A 25232-nucleotide genomic window follows, 5' to 3' on the forward strand; every position below is an offset into this window, starting at 1 on the left:
TGAAGGGGAAGATGAAGAAGAAGATGAAGAGGAAGAAGAAGATGAAGGGGAAGATGAAGAGGAAGAAGATGATGAAGGGGAAGATGAAGTAGGTGAAGAGGAAGATGAAGAAGAAGATGAAGAAGATGAAGAGGAAGAAGAAGATGAAGGGGAAGATGAAGAGGAAGAAGATGATGAAGGGGAAGATGAAGTAGGTGAAGAGGAAGATGAAGAAGAAGATGAAGGGGAAGATGAAGAGGAAGAAGATGATGAAGGGGAAGATGAAGTAGGTGAAGAGGAAGATGAAGAAGATGATGAAGGGGAAGATGAAGATGAAGAAGAAGATGAAGGGGAAGATGAAGAGGAAGATGATGAAGGGGAAGATGAAGTAGGTGAAGAGGAAGATGAAGAAGAAGATGAAGGGGAAGATGAAGAAGATGGAGAGGAAGAAGAAGATGAAGTAGAAGATGAAGAGGAAGAAGAAGATGAAGGGGAAGATGAAGAGGAAGATGATGAAGGGGAAGATGAAGTAGGTGAAGAGGAAGATGAAGAAGAAGATGAAGGGGAAGATGAAGAAGATGGAGAGGAAGAAGAAGATGAAGTAGAAGATGAAGAGGAAGAAGAAGAAGATGAAGAGGAAGAAGAAGCTGAAGGGGAAGATGAAGAGGAAGAGGAAGATGAAGAGGAAGAACAGTGTGCCTATGCACTTTCAGTGCTTGGTTCCCTAATAAATAAATAAATAAATAAACAAGGGGGTGAGGGGAAGACACAGAAAATAGTGAAAAGAAAGAAAAGAAAATACAGAAAAGAGATCAATCCTATAAAAGAAAGAAAGAAAACATGTAAAAGGATTCAATTACATGAACGAAAGAAAGAACCAGCAGAAGAACAAACAGAAAACAATGATCCAGTGAGCAGCACATGAAAGAAAAGAAAAAAGAACAAAAGAAAGAAAGAACTGAAGTATGAATGGAAGAAGGAAGAAATGAATGAACGAGCAAAGGAACAAATGAAAGGAAGAAAGAAAAAACAACAAAGAAAGAAGGAAAGAAAGAACAAGCGAATGAAGGAAGGAATGAAGACGTCTCCTCACCAGGTCCAGGTCCTCCTTGGGAACGGTCTCGAGCCTTGCGATCTTTCCCTGGTACTTCTTAGATAAAAACGACACGACTTCTCTCTCACAGTTCTGAAAGGAACATCGGAACTTCATCTCTCCATCACACTCTGTTCATCATCTCTCTCTCCATCACACTCTGTTCATCATCTCTCTCTCCATCACACTCTGTTCATCATCTCTCTCTCCATCACACTCTGTTCATCATCTCTCTCTCCATCACACTCTGTTCATCATCTCTCTCTCTCTCTCCATCACACTCTGTTCATCATCTCTCTCTCTCTCTCTCTATCACACTCTGTTCATCATCATCTCTCTCTCCATCACACTCTGTTCATCATCTCTCTCTCTCTCTCTATCACACTCTGTTCATCATCTCTCTCTCTCTCTATCACACTCTGTTCATCATCTCTCTCTCCATCACACTCTGTTCATCATCTCTCTCTCCATCACACTCTGTTCATCATCTCTCTCTCCATCACACTCTGTTCATCATCTCTCTCTCCATCACACTCTGTTCATCATCTCTCTCTCCATCACACTCTGTTCATCATCTCTCTCTCCATCACACTCTGTTCATCATCTCTCTCTCCATCACACTCTGTTCATCATCTCTCTCTCTCCATCACACTCTGTTCATCTCTCTCTCTCCATCACACTCTGTTCATCATCTCTCTCCATCACACTCTGTTCATCATCTCTCTCTCTCTCTCCATCACACTCTGTTCATCATCTCTCTCTCCATCACACTCTGTTCATCATCTCTCTCCATCACACTCTGTTCATCATCTCTCTCTCCATCACACTCTGTTCATCATCTCTCTCTATCACACTCTGTCCATCATCTCTCTCTCCATCACACTCTGTTCATCATCTCTCTCTCTCTATCACACTCTGTCCATCATCTCTCTCTCTATCACACTCTGTTCATCATCTCTCTCTCTATCACACTCTGTTCATCATCTCTCTCTCTATCACACTCTGTCCATCATCTCTCTCTCCATCACACTCTGTTCATCATCTCTCTCTCTATCACACTCTGTTCATCATCTCTCTCTCTCTCTCCATCACACTCTGTTCATCTCTCTCTCTCGTTATCACTCTCTGTTCATCATCTCTCTCTCCATCACACTCTGTTCATCATCTCTCTCTCCATCACACTCTGTTCATCATCTCTCTCTCTCTATCACACTCTGTTCATCATCTCTCTCTCTCTATCACACTCTGTCCATCATCTCTCTCTCCATCACACTCTGTTCATCATCTCTCTCTCTCTATCACACTCTGTCCATCATCTCTCTCTCTATCACACTCTGTTCATCATCTCTCTCTCTCTCTCTCCATCACACTCTGTTCATCATCTCTCTCTCCATCACACTCTGTTCATCATCTCTCTCTCTATCACACTCTGTTCATCATCTCTCTCTCTCTCCATCACACTCTGTCCATCATCTCTCTCTCTATCACACTCTGTCCATCATCCCTCTCTCTCTGTCGGTATCACACTGTATGTCTATGGTAGAGTCACGGCTGTACCTGTTTAGTGGCGATGTAGAAGTACGGTTTGTACGGCAGTGCCACCTGTCGGAGGGAGACACACACAGAGTCACCGGAGGTAGGCGAGAGATTAAACCCCTCAGCGGTGGCGTGTTCTCACCTTAAACCTGTTGCCGTCCTCCTGAATGAAATAATAATCCACTGCGCTGATCATCCGCTTATCATCATCCAGAATCTCCGTCTGGAAGGAAAGACACAGCTGTCATGAGTCTGGGACAGTTCTCTATTATCAAGTCTTTATTCGAATATTTTGAGACACTGGGGGGGAAAAAAAAAAGATTGAAGGATAGCATGAAAGACTGAACAAACAAAAAGATAGAAATAAAGAACGAACACTTAAGAAGGAAGAGGGGAAAAAAAGATTCGTGAAAGGAACGAAAGATAGAACAAACAAATGAAAGAATGAATATGTTAAGAAAGAAAGACAAAGAGATGAAAGAACATGCAGAGAAGAAATGAACACAAAAAAAAAATTCAATGAAATGGACAACAAAATAACGAATAGACAAAAGAAAGAATGAGAAAGAAAGAAAAACATGTAAATGAAGAAACACAAAGAAAAAAAAAAAAACAGATTAATTGAACCGAACGAACAAAAACAAAAGAATGACCAAAAAAGAAAGAAAAGAACACATAAAAAAAAATTAATGAAATGAATGAATAAACAAAAGGACAAACAACCAAAAGAACAAACAAGTAAAAGAGTGAAAAGACAAACAGAAGAAAGAAATTAAATGAATGAAAGAAAGAAAGACAGAAAGAAAGAAAGACAGAAGTGAAGGAGATGCCAGGTAAGAGCAGATCTGGAGAACATGGCGAGGTTCCCAGTGCTCAGTGATGACGTGGTGTGGTGTATGAAACACGCTCGGTGTGGGAGGAGTCACGTCGGTACTCTGCGGACGTGTAAAACACAAGTAAACACGACACGTGTCCTCACCGGATGCATGTTGATCAACCAGCCGGTTTTTTCTCCCGGCTCCTTCATGCGTTCGAAGCCGTAGCGGGCGTCCATTTCATCCGTGAACTGACTGCGCTCGAGTCTCTTAACGGCAGACAAATTAGACACGTCATCCCTGCACGAGAAAAAAACCCACAACATTTTTAATAATGACCAATTATACACGCGTTATTCCTCCAAATGATGATCAATTACACACGCGTTATTCCTCTAAATGATCAATTACACACACGTTATTCCTCCAAATAATGACCAATTATACAAGCGTTATTCCTCCAAATGATGATCAATTATACACGCGTTATTCCTCCAAATGATCAATTACACAAGCGTTATTCCTCCACATGATGATCAATTATACACGCGTTATTCCTCCACATGATGATCAATTACACACGCGTTATTCCTCCACATGATGATCAATTACACACGCGTTATTCCTCCAAATGATGATCAATTACACAAGCGTTATTCCTCCAAATGATGATCAATTATACACGCGTTATTCCTCCAAATGATGATCAATTATACACGCGTTATTCCTCCAAATGATCAATTACACAAGCGTTATTCCTCCAAATGATGATCAATTATACACGCGTTATTCCTCCACATGATGATCAATTACACACGCGTTATTCCTCCAAATGATGATCAATTATACACGCGTTATTCCTCCAAATGATGATCAATTACACAAGCGTTATTCCTCCAAATGATGATCAATTACACAAGCGTTATTCCTCCACATGATGATCAATTACACACGCGTTATTCCTCCAAATGATGATCAATTATACACGCGTTATTCCTCCAAATGATGATCAATTATACAAGCGTTATTCCTCCAAATGATCAATTACACATGCGTTATTCCTCCAAATGATGATCAATTACACAAGCGTTATTCCTCCAAATGATGATCAATTACACAAGCGTTATTCCTCCAAATGATGATCAATTACACAAGCGTTATTCCTCCAAATGATCAATTACACAAGCGTTATTCCTCCAAATGACGACCAATTACACAAGCATTATAATTAATGCTCAATTAACCTCCAGCTGTTTCTTTTTAGTTTCCAGCCAGCCGTTACGTTCTTGTTGCCCCGTCCCAACTTTTTTGAGACGTGTTGCGGCCACCGAATTCAAAATGACCTTATTTTTTTTTCTTCATAAAATGGTCCATTTCCTCAGTTTAAACATTTGATATGTTTTCCGTGTTCTATTATGAACAACATATGGGTTTATGAAATTTGCAAATCACTGCACTCTGTTTTTATTTACATTTTACCCAGCGTCCCAACTTTTTTGGAATTGGGGCTAATAATAATAATAATAATAATAGGATAGACAGCTAGATAGATAGAAGTAACACTTAACATCATGAACTGGTAATAACACTAAATGTTTTGCTTTTATTTAAGTAGGCTCGTCACAATTATCATTATTACTATCATCATTATTATTATTATTATTATTATTGTGAAGCGGACCAACTCGATCCCGAGTTACAGTCCGCCCCGATGTTGATCATTTTCCTAAAACAGGAGGTCCTGACATGTTTAATTCCTCTGACAAGACAAACCGATTCGTCAACCATCACATACTAATTAAAGAACATGTGGTACTTTTTATCCGTTTCTAGTTACATCAATTCCACTCGACTGTACATAAGCACCAAGAGTAAAATTGTATTCTTTTGTAGTTGTCTTTACATAAAGAGTTTAAAAACTCCATAAAAAGGTGACAAAGTGTTTGATGAATAAATGAAGTAAAAGTAATAATGTATTTAAGAGTATATAAACACTGAACAGGTTGTTTTTGTCATTGAGTAAATGAGTAAGCTGTGTAACTCACTGCTGCTTGTCCTGATCTGCTCCTCCACTCCGGTCTGATTTATATCTCCCGCTGTTCTGTAAAACCATTATTTATTTTATGTTATGATGGTGTTTTTTTTTTGTCCAGTAATAGCTACAGATTTCCAGCTAACCGCCGTTAATCCTAGTTTAGCTACGTTTACTTGTTATTTTCTCAGTCAAACAAGAAACAATGAGCCTCCGTATTCTAATTTAATCAACTTAATCCATATACGTAGCTCGGACAAGCTGTTTACTCTATTATCTAAATCAATATACGGCTAGGTTTCTGTTTTTAATCATTCCTGCCATTAAACACGCAGTCAGAATTTGGCGCGTTCTGCAAGCACTTCCTCAACTTCCGAGTGTATAACCCCGCCCACTATACACAACAACCAATCCAAAACCATAACGCACACTGACCTCCCGCCTCTCGATGATATTTGACCAATCGGAAGCTTGAGTGTGCCTTTTAGGTATTTACATTTTGCGAAAAAAACATAAATGCGAAATGTTTATCGTTTAAAAATTGTCTAATTGTTGTATTTTAACATAAAAAAGAGTAACAAGCAAAAACAGCTAAATAAATAAATACACGACGCCACGGACCAATCACAAACGTCGAAGTTCCTGCCTGCGCTTGCTTCCACCCGTATTCCGTATTCCACACTCACGAACCAAAATTGGCTTTGTAGGCGGAACCTGTCGGAATACAGGTGGGAGATGATAACTCCGCCCTTAGTAAAGGAAGTAGCTAGCTAGCTACTAGATATCAGACTTGAAGTTTTCTTAATTTATTTTTATTATTTTTAAAGAATAGAATTAAATAACAGTGCCGCGTTTAAGATTTAACATATCTGTCGCTGTTAGTATTTTAGACGTGTCAGATATTACAGGACGCGAATTAGGGATGTGTTTATGTTAGCTAAGCGTGTAAGCTAGCTAGCTAGCTAGATACCTGCAAAGGAATGGTTGAATGGTTAGCTAGTCAGCAGGATGGCATGATGACAGCTGATAATCGCCATGACACAGTGAAAATGACAACTTCAGCTTTCTAATCTGTCTGAGATCAGGGAGTTTTGAAGCTCCAGGCTGGAAGCGGTTGGGGTTAGTTCAGAGAGATAGCCAGGCTTTGAGTTGGCAGCTTTGTTGGGGATTAGTGTTTGTGTTCAGACTGGATGTCATGGTTTATTCCTGGAGCCATGTCCTGTAAATCTAAAGTAGCTCCCAGTGTGGATTTTGACCACAGCTGCTCGGACAGTGTGGAATACCTCACCCTTAACTTCGGGCCTTTTGAAACAGTCCATCGCTGGAGGAGACTTCCGCCCTGTGATGAGTTTGTTGGTGCAAGGTAAAGAAGAACAGAAGAAACCTGTTGTATTAGTGATGCATTGCTGGCTTCTGCATGTTATTGTTATTATTATTATTATTATTCTCTTCTCTTCTAGGCGCAGCAAGCACACAGTTGTAGCCTACAGGGATGCCATCTACGTGTTTGGAGGGGATAATGGGTGAGAAGAAATGACACACTGCCAGTAATAGAGATACAGGATACTACCAAAAGTACTCAGTCGTCACCTCCAGGGTTGCGGGTTCCAATCCCACCTCTGACCCCGTGTGCATGGAGTCTGCATGTTCTCCCCGTATTTCATGGGTTTCCTCCTCCGGGTACTCCTATTTCCTCCCAAAGTCCAAAGATGTGCGGTGTGGACTGATTGGCGTTTCCAAACCGTCTGTAGTGTGTGAACGGACGTGTGAGACCCTGTCCACTTTTATTAGAATATCAGTACAGTGCATGCTGTTGTGTTGATGTATGATCATACAGAAAATGAAATTAGAGAGAAAGTCTGGAGTGGAGTGTCCCAGCTGGAGCTCTGGGGAAGGTGAAAGGAGGGGTTATGCTTTAAAAATTCTCTCTATATAGGGGTTTTATTTATTTTTATATATATATATATATATATATATATATATATATATATATATATATATAATTCTCCCCCATCGTTTATATATACTCATCATGTCACATTTATATTTACCTTATTATTTATTTTCATTTATATCATGTTTTATTACATTTATAGTCTATAGTATCTATCAATCACATATTACATATCATATGTATTTACTATACTACCATCGTGTTATATAACACTATTATTACATTTATATTCTATACGATCTACTTCCAACATTTATTTACTATACTAATCACCATTTCATCACATTCATTTATTATACTACTCTATATATCTATCTACCACATTTACCTACTGCACTAAAGAGTAAAAGAAAAGCACCCCGACACCCAGGGTGTCGCCTGGCTCGTGCCCCGAGTTCCCTGGGACAGTCTCCAGGCTCCCCCGCGACTCTGTATAGGATAAGCGGTATGGAAAATAGATGGATGGATGGATATGGGTAGATGGATGGATGGATGGATGGATGGATATGGGTAGATGGATGGATGGATATGGGTAGATGAATGGATGGATGGATATGGGCAGATGGATGGATGGATAGATAAGGGAAGATGTGAATGCAAATGGCTGTCAGGACAAATGACCTTTCTGTATTAGACTTTGGGACGATTACCAAACCAGAGTAATTTGGGAAATGACGAAGTGTCCTCTCTCTCTCGGTCATTCTTACAGGAAGAACATGCTTAATGACCTGCTGCGCTTCGACGTCAAGGACTGCTCGTGGTGTCGGTGAGAACAGGCATCTCTTGTTCCCCTATAGATTTGTGACAGGTTTGGGTGATATGATAACATCACACTGATACTGTGATAAATTATGTCCCAGTATGCTTCTCATATTAATATTTTTGTGGATATTTAGGGTTTTTAAACATTTAAAAAATTTATTTACAAACTAACTGGTAGCAACCGATTTGATGTTAAAAACTGTAATTATTTGTGCATTTGAATTTTCCTCTTTTTTCAGTGTTTTTAAAAAAAAAATTTAATACATCTTTACATTTTAAATATATTCTTAATATATTTTAATCGTTTAAATATACTTACATGTTTGTTTGTTTGTTTGTTTAAATATAAAAAATAAGCCAATTTTATTTTGGGACTTATTGAATACATCATTGAACTTTTTTTTTTCTTTTAATACAATACGGTTTTGTTTTTATGTTTTTCTGCCTTTTTTATTTTTATGTTTTATTTCAAACTGTCTATATTATTATTATTATTATTATTATTATTATTTAACCTTGTATTATATGCCTTTGGGTACTAAGACTGATGTTTGTAATGAAACAGGGCGTTTACCACTGGGACTCCACCCGCCCCCCGATATCACCACTCCGCTGTAGTGTATGGAAGCAGCATGTTTGTGTTTGGTAGGTATTGTTGTTCTCATTCCACACCTTACTTCCTGCTCAAAACATACATGATCAGCGTACATCCTATCCTAGTGTTCGTACAGCGATACTAATCAATAATCGGTGAAAACACTCAGACGATGTGTGAACAAGCGTGAAGCACTAACCCGTCTCATCATGCACCATGGAACGAAGGGGAGGAGCTAACCTGAACGCTGCAGCTGTTTATGAAGTGACAATCTTTAGCCCCATTTCATTTCCAAGATAAACCTCCAAAACGTGAAAGTAGGTTTTAATGTGCTAATATTCGAGATCCATGATCCAGGAAGCACAACTCAACATTATCAGAGTTATTACAGTTATTATTGAGTTCTTATAGTTATTCATCACTTGAATCGAATGGGTTTCGACCAAACCTCAACAACTCAAAAACAAGTAGCCTATAAACAATGTCGGCTCAAATCTAATCTAATAGTCTCGTTTAAAAATGGGTTCTGTGATTGGAACGTTCAGGAATATAAAGCTCTATGGCTCCTATAGATAGATAGATAGATAGATAGATAGATAGATAGGTAGATGACTAGATAGGCAATAATGTATTGTACATTTTAAATAATGAGCCTGATATTCAGATTTGGATTATTAAAAAATATATATTTATTTATATATATTTTAAAAGGGTTCCTGGATGCAAAACCTTCGAGAACCCCTGTTCTAGATCGCTGCATAGCGTATATACTTTTAAAATATACATTATTAAGTTAAAGTACATAATTTGAGACACATCTACTGTTATGAAAACTGCACAGTTGTCTCTTTTTTTCCCAGCAGGTGGCGCTAGTTTATGTTTTCATTTTTATTTATTTAATTTTTTGAATACTTTTTTTTTTTTTCCCATCCTGATGATGGATTTGTTTTAAATTCCTCGTTCGTTTACGTAGAGAATCCCAAAATGGTTTCTTCCTCCTTGTACACTGCACTATAGGTGACTATAGACAGTATAGAGCGTTTTAAAGGTTAACTCACGGTTATAAATGTATTTTATTATATAGCTAAGACTAACTCAGGGATACATTAAAAATGTTTTCATTTATATCCTGTATTTGTATTTTTTTCTGTAAAGCTGCTTTGTACCATTGTCCATTGTTAAAAAATGCTAGAGAAATAAAATTGGATTGAATTTTGTTGCTTTTATTACAATTTATTACCCTTGTTTGTGTGTGTATTCTAGGTGGCTATACCGGAGATATCTATTCAAACTCCAACCTGAAAAACAAAAACGATCTGTTCGAGTACAAGTTTGCCACGGGCCAGTGGACGGAGTGGAAGGTGGAAGGAAGGTAAAGCTTTCTGCCTGTAAAGATTTTTTTTGAGTTGTAGAGTTTTGCGCAGCTTCTTAACCCGTTCTGGACGTTTCAGGTTAGTAGCGCGCTCCGCCCACGGGGCCACGGTGTATAACGATAAGCTATGGATCTTCGCTGGTTATGACGGAAATGCAAGGTACGTTTATGACCCCTAACATTAAAGATAGGCAGAATTTTTGATGTTCTTTAATATCTCTCTCTGTGTGTCACAGAGCAGATTAGAAGCCCTCGTTGCTGAAATGTTTGTGCTGTTGTTATGGAGGTTATTACAGTGTAAATCTGATGATTTTTTTTCTTCCCCCTCAGGCTGAATGACATGTGGACTATCGGTCTTCAGGATCGAGAGCAGGCATGCTGGGAGGAGGTGTGTACGGCTTTTGAGGCTGTGGATTTAGTGCTTAATCTAATGACACTGAGTAAAATGGAGTGTAAGCTTTTACTACGTTTGATTTGCTCTTCAATCTAAAATGGTACTATAAAAAAACTAGTAACGATTTTTGAAAATAATGCTGAACTGTGCAGATTGAGCAGAGCGGCGAGATTCCCCCGTCCTGCTGTAACTTCCCTGTGGCTGTGTGCCGGGACAAGATGTTCGTCTTCTCTGGCCAGAGTGGAGCCAAAATCACCAACAATCTCTTCCAATTCGAGTTTAAAGGTCACATGTGAGTTCGTTAAAGATGGATTTATCTGTTACATAAAATGCTGATCAGGGACACCTCGTGAATCCGATACGCTTCCTGAATCAGATATGCTTCTTGAATGAAATGCACTTCCTGAATCAGACGTGCTTCTTGAATCTGGTGCGCTTTCTGAATCAGATACACATCATGAATCTGTGTGCTTTCTGAATAAGACATGCTTCATTAAGCAGATGTGCTCCATGGATCAGATATGCTTCATGAATTAGATGCACTTACTGAATCAGGTACACTTCATGAATCAAATATGCTTCCTGAATCAAATATGCTTCCTGAATCAGATGCGCATTCTGAATCAAACACACATTATGAATCTAATGAGCTTTTTGAATCAGATACACACTATCAATCTGATGCGCTTCCTGAATAATATGCGCTTCGTTAATCAGATGCGCTTCACGGATCAGATATGCTCCATGAAACAGATGCACTTCCTGAATCAGCTGTACTTCCCGAATCAGATGTTTTTTCATGAATCAGATATGCTTACTGAATCAGATGCGCATTCTGAATCAAATACACATTATGAATCTGATGCGCATTCTGAATCAAATACACATTATGAATCAGAAGCGCATACTGAATCAAATACATAATATGAATCAGATGCGCTTTATGAATCTGATGCGCTTCCTGAATAATATGCGCTTCGTTAATCAGATGCGCTTCATGGATCAGATATGCTCCATGAAACAGATGCACTTCCTGAATCAGATGTACTTCCCGAATCAGATGTTTTTTTCATGAATCAGATATGCTTCCTGAATCAGATGCGCATTCTGAATCAAATACACATTATGAATCTGATGCGCATTCTGAATCAAATACATAATATGAATCAGATGCGCTTTTTGAATCAGATACACACTATGAATCTGATGCGCTTTCTGAATAATATGCGCTTCGTTAATCAGATGCGCTTCACGGATCAGATATGCTCCATGAAACAGATGCACTTCCTGAATCAGATGTTTTTTTCATGAATCAGATATGCTTCCTGAATCAGATGCGCATTCTGAATCAAATACACATTATGAATCTGATGCGCATTCTGAATCAAATACACATTATGAATCAGATTCGCATTCTAAATCAAATACACACTATGAATCAGATGCGCATTCTGAATCAAATACACATTATGAATCAGATGTGCTTTTTGAATCAAATACACATGAATCTGATTCGCTTTTTGAATCAGATATACATTATGAATCTGATGCGCTTTTTGAATCAGATACATACTATGAATCTGATGCGCTTTTTGAATCAGATACACATTATGAATACACTTCCTCAATCAGATGCACTTTATAAATTAGATGCGCTTCCTGAATCAGATATGCTACATTAATCAGATGCACTTCCTAAAACTTTTACACAGATGGACCCGTATCCCCACCGAGCATTTACTCAGAGGTTCCCCGCCGCCACCGCAGAGGCGTTACGGCCACACCATGGTAGCCTTCGACCGCCACCTCTACGTGTTTGGTGGAGCGGCGGATAACACGCTGCCCAACGAGCTGCACTGCTACGATGTGGACTCTCAGACCTGGGAGGTGATTCAGCCCAGCACTGACAGTGAGGTAAAAGACTGTCAATCACGAACGTCCTCTTATTCACATGTCAGCCATGTTGGATTTGCTGGTGTCTCACACATTTACCAAGACTACCAAGAGTTTGTTTGATGGATAATCAACCCTTTATAAAATCGTTAATTTAGGAAACGATTGTTTCTTTCGCTCTAACGCGGGACGTTTTCTCTCAGATGCCCAGCGGGAGACTGTTCCACGCAGCAGCAGTGATCCACGACGCCATGTACATTTTCGGAGGAACAGTCGACAACAACGTTCGCAGTGGAGAGATGTACAGATTTCAGGTGAGCAACTTATCCACACTAGCCTTTCTTTACATATTAATGATCCACTATTCCTTTGAGGTAAGGAATAAAACACGACAGGGTTATAAGGAAATAATTAAGGAGACGGGACGGTGAGATACTATTTTCTAACTATTTTCTTCTGACAGCGTGTCCCGATGCGTTTTATTCCTCTTATACCAAAGCAATGTCTCAAGGACTGCAATTTTTCATTGATTATAGAACACTTTATCTGTTTACAGCTACATTTATTTTTTTACCCTTTTATAGTTATGTTTAATGTTGTATGCAACACAAGTTAGCACAGATTGTCATGTTACTATGTTACTCTATCCTGAAGACTTTCTGGGGCGGAAAACTATGACCGTTACAAAGCACTGACGCTGAAGACTCCTTCCACAAATATTACTATATTTATACGTTGATGTTTGCTAAATCTCCAACGTTTTTCAATCCATTTATTATTATTATTATTATTATTATTATTATTAGGATTAGCTTATGTATAGCAACCGATATTTAAGTCCCTGTGAATTGGCTGTTACTATAGAAACAATAATGTATTCAAATTAACACTTTAATATAAACTTGTGAATTGCAGCTACAGGTAAAGAAAATGAATGAACACCTTTTCAACAGCACTGTGGAATAAATTCAGTTAATGGCCTTCCTTCATCGCCCCGATGCATTTGCAACTTTTAAAATGTACATTCGTGTATTTATTAAATTTATTTATTTATTTATGCAGACTTATCCATCTTGCTCATGCTACAAGAAGTCCTGATTATTGTTCCTCCTTTTATTCTATTAGTTCTCTTGTTATCCGAAATGCACCCTTCACGAAGACTACGGAAAGCTGTGGGAAAACAGACAGTTCTGCGACGTGGAGTTTATCCTAGGAGAGGTCCGTCTGCATCCCGTAATCGTGTATTAACGCTTTACTGCTGAGAAATTGTTTCAGATTGTCTTGTTTTTTACGAGTATCATAATGTTGCCGCTGTTTACACGCGTTCAGAATGTAAATGCTTTGTCTTTCTTTCTGACTCGCTGTCTCTAGAGGGAGGAGAGGGTTCTGGGCCATATCGCCATAGTAACGGCACGATGTCAGTGGCTTCGGAAGAAGATTCTTCAGGCCAGAGATCGACAGAAACAAGTCAGCCTGAGATTACGTTGCCATTACTTGTAAACAGCACTAGATCAGGATATGTGTTGGTCTTGGAAAAGCTTTAGGTTGCTTTCACGTATGCTGTGTTTAGTCTGGTGTGTTTAGTCTTGCCTCCTCTTAAGGCAGGTGAATGCACAACAGTCGCACTCGGATGCGGAACGAAAGATCCGGTCCGAGTCCAACCGAGTCAGGTGATCTCTAGCATTTCATTGCATTGAAAAAGTGATTCGACTCGGAATCGACTCGGAATCGGCTCTGTATCGACTCTGAAGCTAGCTGTAGCCTTGCCCGAAGTGAAATGCGTTCTGGATATTTGGACCGATGAATAAAAAGTAAATAAATGTTTTATTTAGTACACAAAAAAATGTTTTAACCAATTTTATTTCTAGAGTTTATTTACATTTTATTTATATAAATATGGAATCATTTATTGAGCACTGGCTCCGTGGGCGCTGTGCTTTTTTCGATTTCTGTGCACACTTGGCGAAGTTTCGCTTAGCGTTTTCCATCACCATATTTCTGAAAGCGTTTTTTTATGAGCACATCCGCAGCCATACAAGCCACTTTTTGGTTCATATAATTACACGCAGTATAAAACCAAACAAGACAGAAGTATCAAATTCATCGCTGACTAATCAGTGTGAAAGCGCTCTTAAAAATTCCCTACGTTTTTTTTCCCCCTTGTACTAATTTACTAGCCTCAAGTATTAAATTGGCTTCAATTTGTATTCCCAGAGCCTTAGATTTTAGGCTTACATCAATACTTTATGTGGTGTCATTAAATATTTAACATCATGACTCAGAAAGTGGGTAATATTTGCTTTAACTGACTGCATACGATGCCGTAGATATATTTCTTGATTATAAAAATGCTGTAGAATCAGTGTAAATAGATATTTTCTTATGCGCATGTTATTTTGAAGAGGGTTCTTATATTTGGGGCAAGTTAGGTCTTTCAAAGTATTAAATAAAATTAGCTTTTCAGCAGACACCATGCACTAGACCCATTTATATTGCATTTATGCTAATAGATACGCTTAATTGATGTTTCTATTTAAATGGTGCATTTAGTGGAATGTTGCTTATTGGTGAGATGTAAATTGTAATTTAGACCACATGCTCAAGCTTTTTATTATTATTTTGTGGTGCTTCCCTCTGTCTGTAGAGGAGTAAACACGAGGCCAGTGAGGAGAGCGAGGAGTCCGGAGCAGGCAAACAGAAGGACGGCTCCAGCACTGCAAGACCATCAGGAGGTCCTCCTCTGTTGGAGGTGTCCATCAGAGAGGCCGAGGCTCAGCCATTTGAGGTGCTGATGCAGTTCCTGTACACGGACAAGATCCAGTACCCACGCCGAGGTCCGTACTCGCGACACACTCCTTATCAAGGAGTTAAATGAATCTAATTATCAATGAAGGCAGTGCCATGGCCTGTATCTTGTCAGATTATCTCACTCTGTCTGTCAGAGGTTTTGATTGAATACAATTGAGTTCCTGAATTCAAAGAGTTCCTGAACTTTTTGAGGAATTTAAAGGTTTGTCATTCTGGTTTTTCAGAGGCATTTCCCTCAAAGGTTCCAGTTACACATAGTACTTACTCTGGTGGAACTAAAAAGGTTTCATTTAAAATAGATGGAGACACAGATACAGTTCATGAATTTCTGAAAAAACACGGGGGGGTGGGGGGGCAGGGGGTTCCCAGAAGTGAAAATGAGCCTAATGTGTGCAAGCTGCATCCACTAACTATTACCGCTAACCATTCTGTTTCACTTTCATATAATAACAAACATATTCTGTCAAAAAAAAATAAACCTATTACGTCACACCCTCTAAACGAATCCGCTTCCCTTTTCTCCAATTCTCCCCCAGGCCACGTTCAGGATGTCCTGTTGATCATGGACGTATATAAACTTGCCCTGAGTTTCAAGCTTTCTCGGCTGGAGCAGCTGTGCGTGCAGTACATCGAGGCCTCGGTTGACCTGCAGAACGTCCTCAGCGTGTGCGAGAACGCAAACAAACTGCAGCTCGACCAGCTCAAGGTGACCGAAGGGCGAAAGCACAAGATTTAAAAGAGTTAGAAATGAGACGAAGGGCTACAACACCGCACTGTCTTGATCAGATCTGGCCCAAACAGGAACTGTTGGGTTGGAGTTCGTTTTTGACCAACTGTGACTACAGTTATAGCGTCATTACGGTATCCAACAGTGTCTCACAAAGCAGCTTTACAGAAATCTACATCCTTAATGGACAAGGCTGAGGTTACTGTGGCGAGGAAGTGGCCAGGCTTTTTGTACAAAATTTTAAGAGATTATAACAGAAGAAATAATACAAACAATACGAGACGAATCTCTCTCTCTCGCGCGTGTTCATCTCATATATGTGTGTGTTTGTGTTTGCTCAGGAGCATTGCCTTAACTTTGTGGTGAAGGAGACTCACTTTAATCAGGTGATTATGACCAAGGAGTTTGAGCATCTTTCCACTCCTCTCATCGTGGAGATCGTGAGACGCAAACAGCAGCCACCTCCCAGAGTCTACTCTGACCAGCCGGTCGATATAGGTACGCCCGACCTCACTAACGCTGTTGTAACTGAATGAGCACAAATCCCCACAGCCACGCTCCAAAATCTAGTGGAAAGCCTTCCCAGAAGAGTAGAGGGCATTATAACATCAAAAAGGGAAGGGGGGGGGACTAAATCTGGAATTGAACGCTCAGCAAGCACATATGGGTTTGATACTCAGGTGTCCACATACATTTGGTTATATAGATAAACGCCACCCTATGTAATCTAAAACAGTCGGAAATGTCTCTGCACGTTTGACTTCATTAGAAACTGCAGGATTTGTGAATATGCACAGATAATGTCCTCCTTGAATCCCAAACTAGTTGGTATTTATGAGCCGGATTGCAGTATCTGAGCCTCGATTTGCATCTTCATATCCTCAGATATTCAACGTGTATATACTACAATAACTATGATTTTTAATGATCAATATCGTTATGTAAGCTAGCTAGCTAGATCATAACCATTGTTCTGTGGCTAAAAGTTTCCAGGTGCCATGTGGTCATTTATTAACCATTTACATACTGACTCAATCATGTGATTGGCTCAAAGGCTTTAAATTAGACTACCGGTCAAATGTTTGTGGACACTCGACTGAAATGTCTCTCAAGCATGTGATAAGAGTCCAGCGTAGATGTGAACTCCTTTAATCCTGTTTAAAAAGCATCTCAGGGGAATTCCTCAAGAAATCGGGTGTGAAAATGCCAAGAATAGTACATTTCTGGAAATTTCTAGGCGAAAAGGAGGTCTACTTTGAAGATGCTTATCACAACATAATTCCCATAGTCCGTCCATCCATCCATCCATCTTCTGTACCGCTTACCCTTTTCTTCTGGGTCACGGGGAACCTGGAGCCTATCCCAGGGAGCATGGGGCACAAGGTGGGATACACCCTGGACAGGGTGCCAATATAATTCCCATAGTTCCATTTGTTATTCTTTATTATTATTCTAAAATGTGGGAAATAATAATAAAAAGAAAGAATGAGTGTCTAAACTTTTGACTCGCTTGAAGTCTTGTAGTATCTTTAGTAAAGCACTTTGATAATTTGTTCTTTTCCTAGATCGAGTTTTTTGGGTTTTTAAAAAAAAATTTTGGTGGTTTGTCACACAGGTACGTCTCTGGTGCAGGACATGAAGGCTTACCTGGAAGGGGCGGGGCTGGAATTCTGTGACATCATCCTGCTGTTGGACGGTCATCCTCGGCCAGCGCATAAAGCCATTCTGGCAGCCCGCTCCAGGTAAACGTTTGTCACTCAGGCCACAAAGTCTCGAATCTGGAGAAACCTGTGCATTATAAGGTTATGTTACACCACAGCCTTGCTGAATTCTCAACCCTGATAGGTCAGAAAGTGTTGAGTTATTGTTCTCTGGTGGTCTTTTATCGTTAGTAATCGCACTGCATCCGAAAGGTTTGTTCTTCATTTTGTCACATTAACCAGTCAGAATGTTTGTTTGTTTATCTATCTATCTATGTATTTATCGATCAGTTGTCGTTTTTCCTGCCAGCTATTTTGAGGCGATGTTCCGCTCGTTCATGCCCGAGGACGGACAGGTGAACATCTCCATAGGAGAAATGGTCCCGAGCAAACAGGCCTTCGAGTCCATGCTGCGCTACATTTATTACGGAGACGTCAACATGCCTCCAGAGGACTCGCTGTATCCTTTTAAACGACGCCGTATACACACACGTGAAAACCAATGTAAGAAAGAGAGCATTTATTCCACCATCTTAGGATGCACTGCTCTAACAGGGAGGGAAACTCGTGGTAGTTGATCTGCTAGAAATATGGTTGATCCAGCAGATGTTTTGAAATAGTAACTGTACTAAGGGATCGAATTAATTACCTGGCTAATTTCGCATACCAGGGTGGATCGAGCAGAATATCATCGTAACCCGTCAACAAGATCAGTTAATAAGAGGAGCGTTGGGACTTCGCAAAAGTGACACCGTAGTAGGATTTCTTAAAGCAGAGGTGCTACATACTGTACTAACAGGGTGGGAGGTAGTATTAGAGATGTACAGAAACATAAAATAGTTTGTTAAACGCAGTCAGATATTTATAGATAAAGAGAATTTCATGTATTTGGAAAGTAAATATTGTGTATATTATAAGAACAGAGTTACTTAGAGCTTTGTCTGTAACGAGTTGACTTATTTCTCTTATTAACGTCAAGAACTGCAGTTTATAGCTAATAAGTGATAACTCGCTAGCTAAACTGTTTCATGGACGTTTTCTAACGTTGAATGTAACCATAAATGGATAAAAATTTGGCGAGTTTGTGTGCTATAGAACACTTTGAGTCGTGTTCTAGAGAAAATAATCAGCTTTGAGGCGTTAACTCGTTAGCAACTCGGCTTTGCGTCGTGCTGCGTCGCACCACCGTGATGGTTGTTGTTGTTGATTATTTTCCTATAACAACACACCCTCGAGTGTTTTATTCCTTCCGTGTTAAACGATTTAACACGGCGTCCAGCAAATACATGATCGAACGATTGATTTATTTTTCATTTCAAGATTACACACCGCGTTATTGTTGTATTATGTTCTGTCGCTCGAGGTACCAGAAATCTCGGCCGTCTTTCCTCCTAAACCCGAGTACAGGTACTTGTTTGCAGCTCCGTATTATTACGGCTTCTCGAACAACAGGCTGCAGGCTTACTGCAAGCAGAACCTGGAGATGAACGTCACCGTAGAAAACGTCTTGCAGGTAAAAAACCTCTGCGGATCGTTCGCCAGCTCCAAATGATAAACAACCTGCTATAAATAACAGGAGCTCAGGGAGAGACGGGGGACCTGCTGCATTTCTGCACAGACGGCTGCGTGCGTGGACGTACGGCGATCACAGTAAAGCACACCTTTACCGCAAACGGACGTGAAAGCGAAACTGGCTTTGCGATGAGCGATGTATATTTACCTCCTTGAAACAACAAACAAAGCGAATATGACTGCGTTTACATGTATTCTGATATTAATCTGAATTTGGCAATATTCTAATTAGCACCGAGTTACGTAAACGCCACAGTTTGACGATGGCCCGATTCAGATTAATATTCTGATTCCCCAAATTCCCGTCTTGTACATTAAGGCTGGGATTATGAACATGACAAGCTGCATTCTTTCAGGATTTGCGATTATTATTTGAAAATGTTATTTAAAAATAATTTTAAAAATCACTATTTCAGATATTAAATCGTCATTTTGCACAGCGCTGTTGCTAACCTTTTGTACTGGTGTAAAGTCTCACATCCAGTCCTTGATGGACACTACCGGTAAAAAGTTTACACACTCATTCTTTATTTTCATTTTTTATTTCCCCCCCCACATAAACTCATCAGAACTCTGGAGTAACACAAACGGAACTGCAGGAATTATGTCGTGATAAAATTTTTTTTAAAAATCCAATATAAATTAAAATAATTGTATATTTTAGCATCTTCAAAGTAGACGACGTTTTCATCTAGAAATTTCCAGAAATGTATTCTTGGCGTTTTCTCGACGGATTTCTTGAGGAATTCCCCTGAGATGCATTTTAAACAGTATTAAAAGAGTTCACATCGACGCTGGACTCTTTATCGGCTGCTTTACGGAATATTTTGCTTCGAGTCGTCCGTTTTAAATATATATATATATATATATATATATATATATATATATATATATATATATATATATATATATATATATATATATATATATATATACGTGGGCACGATTATATTTTTGTCTACGACACCGATTTCAAACATTTAATCACGCACCATCAGATCAAAAGCTTTCTAACATCATGAGAAACAGTTCAGTCGAGTGTCCACAAACTTTTGACCGGTTGTGTACATGTCAAAACGTCTTGTATATTAAGGCTGCGAGCAAGCTGCGTTCTTTCAGCTTGTTAATTTCACCAGAGAGGGGGGGGGGGGGCGGGAAAGAGAGGCTGGTGAAAGAATAACTGTTTTTAGCTTCGTGACAGGAAGCTAATTGCTTCTCTGGACATTGTAGATGAACCATAACTGTAAACGGATTGAAAAGTACGACGAGGTGAGCTTTTAATGGATTCAATCGAGCATTTCACCTTGTACATTTTTCTTCGTTTTCTTTTCAGATCCTCGAGGCAGCGGATAAGACTCAGGCTCTGGACATGAAGAAGCACTGTCTGCATATTATAGTGCACCAGTTTATCAAGGTGGGTGTACTGCTGAGCGACGCACTGCGGCTGTGCTGGTTACCTGACCACGGCTAAAGCCGCCGCCTTCTTCGCCGCGCTGCCGTCGCTTCTAATCACTTCTGAAAGTTCCGATCCGCATCCGAATCACATTACCGTGGTCGTTAGCAGCCGATGTGATCAAATACGTTACAGAGTGTTTGCATGGAGCATGAAAGTGCCAAAACACTAGCACAGTATTTTTATTCGTTTTTGTTTTGTCTCTGCTACGTTTTAGTTGCTCGTTTTGTTTTTATTTTTTTGGCCTGTGTACTTTTGTTTACTGTCGTTTTATTCGTTTTTTGCTCTGCTCTCCTTCCCCTAAAGGTGTCCAAGCTCCCCAACCTGCGATCGCTCAGCCAGCCGCTGCTGTTGGACATCATAGAGTCTCTGGCATCACACATATCAGATAAACAGTGTGCCGAGATGAGCTCCGATATATAGGCATGTCTCCTGGTCTGGTCTGGTCTCGTCTCTTCTCACCTGTTTATTTATTCATCTCATGCAGTGTCTCTGCCGTTTCTCCCCTCCCCTTTTTCTCCGTGCTTGTTCTACCTACATCCTGCTTCTCTTTCCTCTAACGACTGAATCTGTGGAGAACTCTGTGCATGGTTAACTTCCTGACAAGATGTACTAACACATTCGTTCGGTAGGTAATACGCTGACTGGTTTAAAGTACCTCTGGACATGTCGCTTTAATCCATTAAATATATTTTATTTTACTATAAATGACTCTGTTAAATGAGAGGAATTCCTGCGCTTATGAATATTTATGAACACGCAAATGAGAAAGGCGCGCACGACCTGCTGCCGTCCCAATTAACAAGCCGTAATCGTTGGCAAATAACTGCGGTATAAGTTTAATAAAACACTTCGGGGTGTGTCGTTATTGGAAAATAATCCACATTGGGATGAGCGCTGATTATTTTCCTAGAACAGCATGCTACAACATGCGCTATATGGTCAAAAGTATGTGCACACCTGACCATCACACCTATATGTGGTTCTTCCCCAGAGTGTTAGCGTGAATTATGTGGACGTACACAATAGAAATAGATAGAAAGTCTTTATATGCTATAGCATTACAGTTTCCCTTTCCTGGAACTGAAGGGTCCAAACCTGTTCCAGCTTGATGTGTTCCATGGCTTGTTCAGGTTGGACTGGAAGAGCTCGATCGTCCTGTACAGATCCCTGACCTCAACATCTTTTGGGATGAACTGGAACGGAAGAATGGAGGTTATTATAACTGCAAAGGGGGACTAAATCTGGAATGGGACATTCAACAAGCACATATGGGTGTTCACATACTTTTGGCTATATAGTATAGCTTCTAATTTATTTGTATATGACTGTCTATTTCAATACACTAGTCAATTTCTGTCATCTACTGATTTGCATATCGGACCTGATTGGTCCAAAGCACTGGAGCCTATTTTCTGACATCATCATCTAAGGGAATCTTTATTTCTCTCTCTCTCTCTCTCTCTCTCTCTCTCTCTCTCTCTCTCTCTCTCAATCTCTCTGTTTTGGTCAGAAAAGAACCCATTAAACAAATCAGTTATGTTTTTAAGTTCAGAGGTACTTTAAAACGATTCTTCACAAATGTTAAACAAAACATGTATATTACCATAATGGCAATTATATGAACAATTCTAACCCACCGTTCAGTATCACAAACTTCTCTTTATACTGGTGCCATTACTAATCAATCCTATTAAGTGCTTTGAATCTCTGAATGTTTTCTACACTGCACTGTAAATATTATCTACTGAGATTTATTTTTGCTCCTAAACTATTCGGTTTATTTTCCCCACCTCTTTATTGTCCGTTCTAAATGTTTCTCCTTGCAGTTAAATGACTGTAACCTAAATAAATATGTACAGCTTCACAATTCTGGTACTGTATGATTATGCAGAGAGTCCTTAAGATGGACATCTTCCTTAATAAAATTTCAAACGATCGATTCGGTCATCCATTCATTAAATCGTGAGGCGTTCGTTCGTAAGGTTTCACATCAGTGGGGGTGAATATTTACGCAATCCCTATCACTTTTATGTTGTTTTTATGTTGATTTGACGTCCTATTTTGTGTAGGTTCATGACTATAAATTCCAATTTAAGTCTGTTTGAGTTCAAGGTTATACCATTGGAGGGGTTGGGGGGGTGAAAACTTTTGCGAGGCACTGTAAATCTGATAACAGACTTGTAAACAGACTGTAAACCTACCAGACTTGGAATTCAATTGGTTTCTGCAGTCGCAACAGTGTTTTAGTTGTTTCTTTGTCTAAACGATGACCATCTTTCTACCTCTGACTCTCGGCTGATTCTTGGATGGAGAGGACGAAACAAAAGACGGAATGAAAGAGAGGTTTTGGACGGAAGCACAAAGAGGCTCATTGATGGTGTGAGTCTGCGCTCTTAAACACTACTGCCAACAAGTGCAACTGGACCTGACGGGCATTCAGGCCACCCAAAGCCTCAGGGCTTCAACACTGGCACGAAAAGAAATCACTACTGCTGCTTTAACGGCGAGGGAAACCGTGTGCAGAACCCCGCGTTATAAATTTCTCTTACGATTGCGTTTTTAAACGCGACGGTCAGATTTGAAACGCAGCCTAACCTCCGTGTGGAGTTTAGTGACGGGAATCTTCTGTTCACTGAATGCTGGAAAAGCTTACAGTCTTTATACGGTGAAACGAAACAACTGAGTCATATTTGTAACACGAGTCGTTTTTCTTTTTCATGATGACAGGAATGATTCACTACTATCCTATGATTCACTACTGTTACTTCTTTTTAGCGTTGTTAACGCTCAGTGTGCATCCCTACACAAACAGCACCTCATATTCAGACCCTACACGTGACGTTTTATGTCTTTACATATTCACATGAAATTATATCGACAGAATTATTACAGTACAAGAGGGTACACAAAATGGAACATGCTTTTGTTATGTTTTCATTTATTAAAAATGTATAAATCGGGCAAATTTCAGGTTTTGTAGACATGTATGCTGTATCAGCTACTCCAGTACTGTTTCATATACTAGTGTGTGTGTGTGTGTGTGTGTGTGTGTTTAGGATGAACAGCGATCAGGGTTGTTATTAAATGAATAAATAAATTACATTTGAAATTATACAAAACTTATTTTTTAAAGCCTCTGAAATGAAACAAAGCAATTTTTTTTTAATCTAAATTTTTAAAAAATGGCTGGCCAGAAGAAATTAAGTGCAATGTGTGGACATTTTGACTTGATCTCACTTTTTGTTTCTACGGAGGGAAAAACTAAACCGAACTCGTCCATGTTACAAATTCAGCTCAACTCGGAGGCTACAACTGTGTAGAAAAACATAAAATCTTGATTTAATAATGTTAAACAGTCAGAAACAAAATATAGGGCTAGTCCTGAAACTGTTCCCATAAACCAAGCTGATACTAAAATACATAAAAACTCCATTTAAATACTTTTCAAAATGCATCGAACTACTCATAGAACTAAATCTAAAATCTCAGATAGATAGATAGATAGACAGATAGATAGACAGATAGATCAATAGATAGACAGACAGATAGACAGAGAGGTAGCTACATCAATAGATAGATCGATAGACAGATAGACAGATAGAGATTAATAGATCAATAGATAGAGAGCTCAATAGACAGAAAGATAGATGGATAGGAAGATAGATAGACAAGATAGATAGACATAGATAGATCAATAGACAGACAGATAGAGAGATTGATAGATAGATAGATCAATAGATAGATAGACATAAGATAGAAAGACAGATCGATAGACAGACACAGAGATTAATAGATAGATCAATAGATAGATAGACAGAGAGATAGATCGATCGATAGATAGAAAGATAGATAGATAGATAGATCGATATATAGATCGATAGATGGATAGCTCAATAGACAGATAGAAAGATAGATGGATAGATAGATAGATAGTAAAACTGTCCAAACTATAAAAGCATTAGCAGGGATGAATTGAATTGTCTTCTTTTTTTTTCTTTTTTTCTCTTTTTTTCGGGGGGGGGGGGGGGGGGGGGTGATTATTTTCCACAAAATTGTTTTTTTTTTTTTCTAAACTAATTACAGCTTGAAAAAGCAATTCTGCACTTCTGCTTGCTCTTTGTGCGATTCGCAGCTTTATCATCGACCTGCTCGAGTTTCGGCTGTCGTCGGTTTCTCGAGGACGTCGTGGATGGAAATCTTTAAAACAGCAAGGAACTTTCCTAAGAGTGTTTGGAAACAAACAAAAGATAAACACAGTCCTTTTTGTCCAAATAAGAGCACTGATATATCAAATATCGATAAATACACAAATAAGAACATAAAGAACCTTTAGGGGTTTGCCCAAAGATAAAGCCATGAGATGATCTGTGCTGTAAGTAAAAAGTAAAGCAAATCTCTAACAAACTTGACCTCTAATGGCTGTGACAACAAGAACCGGGAATTTCCTTATCCCACGATATATTTATCTGTAAACGTCTCCAGGTCTTGTGTGATTAGCTGCTTCTACGCTTAAATGCTAGCTTAACATTCAAGCTAGTTTCTAG

At 39.3% G+C, this 25232-nt stretch overlaps 2 protein-coding genes across 2 annotated transcripts in view; one reads left to right on the forward strand and one right to left on the reverse strand.

The window, feature by feature from the left end:
* pole (polymerase (DNA directed), epsilon) overlaps positions 1-5836 on the reverse strand; it is a 28783-nt gene extending 22947 nt beyond the window's left edge. Inside the window, exons 1-5 of the mRNA XM_053674577.1 lie at positions 5469-5836; positions 3588-3723; positions 2751-2831; positions 2630-2674; positions 1073-1165 (exon numbers count right to left, since the gene is read on the reverse strand). Coding sequence (XP_053530552.1) covers positions 1073-1165; positions 2630-2674; positions 2751-2831; positions 3588-3723; positions 5469-5536 — 423 coding nt within the window. The 5' untranslated portion in view covers positions 5537-5836. The remainder of the gene's footprint in view (positions 1-1072; positions 1166-2629; positions 2675-2750; positions 2832-3587; positions 3724-5468) is intronic.
* A 344-nt stretch (positions 5837-6180) lies between these two features.
* On the forward strand, positions 6181-22625 carry lztr1 (leucine-zipper-like transcription regulator 1). Its single transcript, XM_017451884.3, has 20 exons — positions 6181-6818; positions 6916-6978; positions 8119-8175; positions 8737-8816; positions 10030-10138; positions 10218-10298; positions 10469-10526; positions 10685-10824; positions 12245-12446; positions 12629-12739; positions 13551-13643; positions 13797-13892; positions 15070-15259; positions 15770-15939; positions 16302-16458; positions 17576-17702; positions 17971-18120; positions 19068-19173; positions 20566-20646; positions 20992-22625. The coding sequence occupies exons 1-20, from the start codon at positions 6646-6648 to the stop codon at positions 21106-21108; spliced, it is 2361 nt and encodes a 786-aa protein (XP_017307373.1). The 5' UTR covers positions 6181-6645; the 3' UTR covers positions 21109-22625.
* The last annotated feature ends 2607 nt before the right edge of the window (positions 22626-25232 follow it).

The sequence above is a fragment of the Ictalurus punctatus genome, chromosome 22, assembly GCF_001660625.3.
Source record: "Ictalurus punctatus breed USDA103 chromosome 22, Coco_2.0, whole genome shotgun sequence".
NCBI lineage: Eukaryota > Metazoa > Chordata > Actinopteri > Siluriformes > Ictaluridae > Ictalurus > Ictalurus punctatus.

Coding starts and splice junctions, on each gene's coding strand:
- lztr1 (XM_017451884.3), top strand. CDS start 6,646: ATGTCATGGTTTATTCCTGGAGCCATGTCCTGTAAATCTAAAGTAGCT. Junction 6,979..8,118: donor GTGTTTGGAGGGGATAATGG/GTGAGAAGAAAT, acceptor TCATTCTTACAG/GAAGAACATGCTTAATGACC. Junction 20,647..20,991: donor TAGTGCACCAGTTTATCAAG/GTGGGTGTACTG, acceptor CTTCCCCTAAAG/GTGTCCAAGCTCCCCAACCT.